The following is a 6,244-nucleotide window of genomic DNA, read 5'->3' as shown; positions in this document are numbered from 1 at the left end:
TGGTGGTGGATGCCTGTAATCCTAGCTACTTGGGAGGCTGAGACAGGAGAAGCTCTTGAACCCAGGAGGTTGAGGTTGCAGTGAGCCCAGATTGTACCACTGCACTCCAGCCTGGGCAACAGAGCAAGACTCCATCTCACAAAAAAAAAAAAAAAAAGTACATGATGCTCTGTAATGGTAATCTTTAGATATACATTTTGTGTTTCATAAATAAAAGTTTTAAATTACTAAGATACTTTAAATACAAACGTCACTTCCTAGGATATGTATAAACCACAGGCAACACTTATTTTTTATTCTCAATGCACTAAATACATGAAAAACTTCAGACACCCAGATAGAAAACACAGGACTGAATTCATTTAAGACAGGGAATACTTTATTCAAAACCCATCACAGAAATGGACAGCTTGGGTCTGTAACAAAGCATTCATGTTTTAGAGCATAGGTCAGTAATTGTATATGAGAGCATACACTGCTACATACAAATTAACTGATCAGACCACAACTTTTCAATGTTTAAAACAGAATAAGCTTCCCTGTAAAAGCAGCACCTTTGTGACATTTTAACTTTAGTATTCCTCTCCTTCTTCCTCACCCTCTCCTTCAACAGAATCCACACCAACCTCCTCATAATCCTTCTCAAGGGCAGCCATGTCCTCACGGGCCTCTGAAAACTCGCCTTCCTCCATCCCCTCACCCACGTACCAGTGAACAAAGGCACGCTTGGCATACATCAGGTCAAACTTGTGGTCCAGGCGAGCCCAGGCCTCAGCAATGGCTGTGGTGTTGCTCAGCATGCACACAGCTCTCTGTACCTTGGCCAGGTCTCCACCAGGCACCACAGTGGGAGGCTGGTAGTTGATGCCAACCTTGAAGCCAGTGGGGCACCAATCCACAAACTGGATGGTACGCTTGGTCTTGATGGTGGCAATGGCAGCATTGACATCTTTGGGAACCACGTCACCACGGTACAACAGGCAGCAAGCCATGTATTTACCATGGCGAGGGTCACATTTCACCATCTGGTTGGCTGGCTCAAAGCAAGCATTGGTGATCTCTGCCACAGAAAGCTGTTCATGGTAGGCTTTCTCAGCAGAGATGACAGGGGCATATGTGGCCAGAGGGAAGTGGATGCGGGGATAGGGCACCAGGTTGGTCTGGAATTCTGTCAGGTCAACATTCAGGGCTCCATCAAATCTCAGGGAAGCAGTGATGGAGGACACAATTTGACCTATTAACCTATTCAGGTTAGTATAGGTTGGACGCTCAATATCAAGGTTTCTACGACAGATGTCATAGATGGCCTCATTGTCTACCATGAAGGCACAATCAGAGTGCTCCAGGGTGGTGTGGGTGGTGAGGATGGAGTTGTAGGGCTCAACTACAGCTGTGGAAACCTGGGGCGCCGGGTAAATGGAGAACTCCAGCTTGGACTTCTTGCCATAATCAACTGAGAGACGTTCCATGAGCAGGGAGGTGAACCCAGAACCAGTTCCCCCACCAAAGCTGTGGAAAACCAAGAAGCCCTGGAGACCCGTGCACTGGTCGGCCTATAACAAAAGAGAGGAACAGAGGAAAGGTTAAGTTTTTATTCTTTGTAGTACAATCATAGTAAATATATTTTCACTTTTCATACATCTTCCAGGACTTAGATCTTATTTTGACAAATGCTTTTTAAAAAATTCTCATTAACATTTACAAAATGACACCAAATAGTTCATTTTAACTGAATTTTAAAAACCCCAAAAGAATGACTCATTCCACTCTTTATTAAAATAACAGTTCAATTCTGTGTTTGAAAAAAAAAAAGCATTATTTCAAATGTGTTCTTTAGGCTCATTAATTTACTTTATTCTTGAAAAGAAACATACCAGCTTGCGAATTCGGTCCAACACGAGGTCAATGATCTCCTTGCCAATGGTGTAGTGCCCTCGGGCATAGTTATTGGCAGCATCTTCCTTGCCCGTGATGAGTTGCTCAGGGTGGAAGAGCTGGCGGTAGGTGCCAGTGCGAACTTCATCTGGAGAACATGATGGGGGAGGAGCAGGGGGGAGGAGGAGGAGGGACGAGGAGCGGGGAGGGAGAGTGGGTGAGTGACCAGCGGAGCCCCCCAGGACAGACCTCCTGTCCCAGCACCCTGGGATCTCACTTGGGTTACTGAGGTCAACTCACCAATGACTGTGGGTTCCAAGTCTACAAACACTGCCCGGGGCACATGCTTGCCAGCGCCCGTCTCACTGAAGAAGGTGTTGAAGGAATCATCTCCTCCCCCAATGGTCTTGTCACTTGGCATCTGGCCATCGGGCTGGATGCCGTGTTCCAGGCAGTAGAGCTCCCAGCAGGCATTGCCAATCTGCACACCAGCCTGGCCAACGTGGATGGAGATGCACTCACGCTGTGGGGAGGAAAAGTGAAAAAATTATAAAATTAAGGTGTATTAGCATTTCAAACTTTTAGGAAATTTCAAAAATATTTCTAATAATATACAGATATTTTTCAAAATTATTTGAGGTCATATCCCCAGCAGGATACAAAGATTAAGGAAAATCACCTGCTAAAAATGCTGCATATGGGTGTGGTCTGAATAATGATGTCGCCTTGGCCCTGTTCAGCACGTGGTACCAGCCCATTGTGCCTACTACCATGCTTGAATAGAAGATTTTTCATATTTAAAAAGTATTCAGTATTCAAAGCACAAATTTTGTAAAATGAAGTAAATCCAATTATGACTTAACTGGGATTAATTTTACTGCTTTCTTCCCTTTTAAATAAAGATGAAAGTTTCCTCTGAATAGGACTTGATATTATAACACGGACATCTGTACTGCAGCTGAGGCAAGAAGCCACACCCTTCTGCAGTCTGTCTGCAGAATCCATCAATACTAGGGGTTTAGACAAGGTCTGCCTTCTGCATTGCTGCATTGCTGTATTTGCTGTGCCTGGTGCTAGCCTGTACTGTCTGCTACATTATTTAACAGAGCAAGCTCTATTTCCAGCAACTGCCTACATGATCTCATTGTGCTGTTTTGCCAGTTTTCCTCCTCTGACCCCGCCCGGGACCATGTGCCTGAATTGAAATGAATTAATTAAGATGCACTGGAACAAAAGACAACGGGATGCGGAGTATAATTCTTCTTTGTCTGTAGCAATTTCATTACTTTTTTTTTTTAAAAAAGGTTTTTCCAGATCTTCTCCACTGTAAAAGCTGAAAAATTATCCGTATCTTAACACACCCACACACAAAAGTTCCTAAGTTAGAAACAAGCATCACATGAAAAGGTACCAAACAAAGAATAAAAGCCCAATGGAAGGATAATGAAATATTTATTTAAAACAACAAAATAGTATTTTCATCCTGAGATTCTCTACCCATCACATAATATTCATATTCTTTGCATCCAATAGAGGTTTTCTTCTCTGTGGTCTTTAGGGCTACCACTTTCATTGTCTATTCGCTGATGTGGTGGGGGCGGGGCGAGGGGGCGGCGGGGAAGGGCGTTTCCCTGGGTCCTGACCATCAGGGTACCCTGGGGCTCACAAAGTGGGCTTTCTCCCTCGCTGAAAGTGCAGTCCAGACAGACAGACAGACACACACACACACACTTCAGTCGGTCAGGGCAGGGCATCCCACAGAGACACACACACACACACACACACACACACACACACACACACACACACACACACACACACACACACACACACACACATTCAGTCGGTCAGGGCAGGGCGTCCCCAGACCAGACATTAAAGAGCTTGTGAAGTGAATTATGATTTTGCTCAAGGAAAAAAAAAATCACCTAACTTATAATAGTGAAGAAAACCCTTTTGGAGCCTACAGTTCCGCAATGATGAAAGGTTTTCTGTTTTTTTTTTAAGTCAGCTCCTGACAGAAGAGGTTCAGTGAGAGCGAACCCCGCCCAGTGGCTCCAACGCCACAGAAGCCAGAAACAAACAACCCCGCCCCTGCGCCGCCCTGACACCCGCTGCCGGGGGCTCCGGCAGAAACTCACCATGTTTTCCCGGGAATGTGTGGGTATCTTTCCAAAACGCCAACGACCGCGAAGGGTCTTCCCACGCTAACCCTAGGCTGCGCTTTGTTCCCGTTCCCCCTCCCACGTCCCCCAGCTCGCCCAACGCCCCCGCTCTTTTTGGGTGCCTCCTCCTCTCCCGGTCCCCAGAGAACAACGCGAGACAGAAAGTGGCCCCTCAGCAGCAGCGAAACCATGCACACAGACACGGGGCCCAGCCGGTACGCCCCAGACCCCTCGGTCGCGGCAGACGGGCTGCCCGCGGCCCCCGAAAGTCTCTCGGATAACACAGGCGCCTAGGCGCCGCCTTTGTTCCTCCCCAGCGCTCTGCTGCGCCCTGGGCGCAGTACTGGCCCGGTTCCTGCACCCGCACTGCGGCGGCGGCGGGGCTTGAGGATTTGGGGCTAAGCTAAACCTCACAAAACATACCACCACCCTCGCCCAGAGAGCTTACGAAAGAAAAGAGCTTAAAAGGTTTTCCAAGTAGAGCCTGGGGGCGCTGACTCCACCCAACGGCCACAAAGAGCCGAAGCCGATTCTCACCATGGTTGCTGCTTCGCGACTGCCGAGCTGATGGCGGAGACGAAGAGGAGAGGTTGTTGCTTCTTACAGCGCGACTCTTAGGCGGTCGATGTAAGAGAACCTGCGGCACATGGGCGGATGCGGCTCCCTATATACAACTCGGTCACCATGGGGATGGGCCGGGGCCTTTTCCTGTTGGTCCAGACCCCCAATCTGCCCAGAGAAGCCATGACAGGAGACTGGTGATTGGTGCAAGCGACGTGGGATGAGGTAATCTCTCCCCCACCCCTTTTTCTCTAGCATCCGTAGACTGTTTGCATCCTTTAGACAAAGAGACCGTGCAGAAGCAGTCGGCCGAGCATCCATTATGGGGCGGGGTTGGGGAGTGGCGGAAGGAGAAGAAAGGGGACTGGGGTTAGAAGACTTTATGTTGCTTAAACCTCAAACTGCAGTTAAAATTATCTATGTGAGGTTTTTTCCCCCTACCCTTAATAACAATTTATGTTTAGATTAAATATTTAAAGGAAAATTACTGCCAGCCCCTCCCTCGTAGTATATTAAACTCGACTACATTTTGTTAGGGTTCAACATCTCTAATTGCTTTAAACATAAAGTGGGAGAGAAAATGGGCATGATGCTCAAAATGGCCTGGGTATATGTGATTTTTTTAATTTAAAAAAAGATTTAGCCATACAGTCATTCCAAATGGTTTCTCAGGTTCAACTAACTTATTTTCAGAGCTTCTTTTGCAGGCACACGCACACCCGAATAGCTAAACAAAACTGGAAGATGGAAAGAATAACCATATTAAATAAAGAAGCGAACAAATAGTTCTAACATGGCAATAATCAAGAGCAAGTGAACGTAGAGTAGTTATAATGGTTTACTAGAGGTATTCTTTTATGAGAAGTCTATGTAACACATTTTGTATGGTACATTGTCCTTTGGAATGAATCATCTTTCTTGATAGAAAATTGGGAAAATACAAGGAGAAATAATTGAGCTCAGAAGTTAGTACTACATGTGTGCAGTTACATATCTGAATTGGACTTTTGTCTGGAAAGTAACAAGCAAAATAATAGTAATAACCAATATACCAAATTAAAAAGAAGAAGAGAATAATATAATGTAAAAAGACAATTTTGCAATGTCGCCTCCATCCACAGACAACTGTGAAACATCAGCTCAATAAACGCATTTCCTTTTTATGTAGTTCTTATGTCAATTTGGTAAATATCCTCCTGCGAGTGGGCTTCTAACTGTGGGAATTTTAGCCGGCCTCACACCCTTGCTATTCAGCTAGAGACTCTGGTGGTTGCTCAGTTGTCCCTTGGGACAAAAAGGCTTTGCTTTCACCCCTAGGAAATAAATTGGAGTAAAATTATCTTGATATTTAGGAAGGCTCCATTCTCAGCAACGATCCGGAGTAAGTCACTGGACTTCGTACCACTGGATGTTGGTGATGAAATTTCAGAGGTAAATAAGTTTGGCCACTAAAGTTGAAAATTTATTTTTTACAAATAATTTTTCCTTTTGGTTTTCAGAGACAAATTTTCAGGGTCTGCAGCACTACTCACACAGTGCTCTGCGGAGCCCATTCCTGCTAGGCTGGCAGGCTAAGAAGGGCGTGGGAGGGAGGGACTTGAGAATACAGCTGCTGCAGGTTGTGGTGTGACAATGGCGACCAC

At 45.8% G+C, this 6,244-nt stretch overlaps 1 protein-coding gene across 1 annotated transcript; it reads right to left on the bottom strand.

Moving 5' to 3' along the window:
- Positions 1-361: 361 nt before the first annotated feature.
- LOC101150168 (tubulin alpha-1A chain) lies at positions 362-5,653 on the bottom strand. The gene is made up of 4 exons (XM_004053079.4): positions 4,578-5,653; positions 2,176-2,398; positions 1,875-2,023; positions 362-1,553 (listed from the first exon to the last, which is right to left on the bottom strand). The coding sequence occupies exons 1-4, from the start codon at positions 4,578-4,580 to the stop codon at positions 573-575; spliced, it is 1,356 nt and encodes a 451-aa protein (XP_004053127.1). The 5' UTR covers positions 4,581-5,653; the 3' UTR covers positions 362-572.
- Between the last annotated feature and the right edge of the window lie 591 nt (positions 5,654-6,244).

Source organism: Gorilla gorilla, chromosome 10 (genome assembly GCF_029281585.2).
Source record: "Gorilla gorilla gorilla isolate KB3781 chromosome 10, NHGRI_mGorGor1-v2.1_pri, whole genome shotgun sequence".
NCBI classification, from domain to species: domain Eukaryota; kingdom Metazoa; phylum Chordata; class Mammalia; order Primates; family Hominidae; genus Gorilla; species Gorilla gorilla.
The sequence above is the reverse complement of the archived record's forward strand: the minus strand, read 5'-3'. Positions and strand labels throughout refer to the sequence as shown.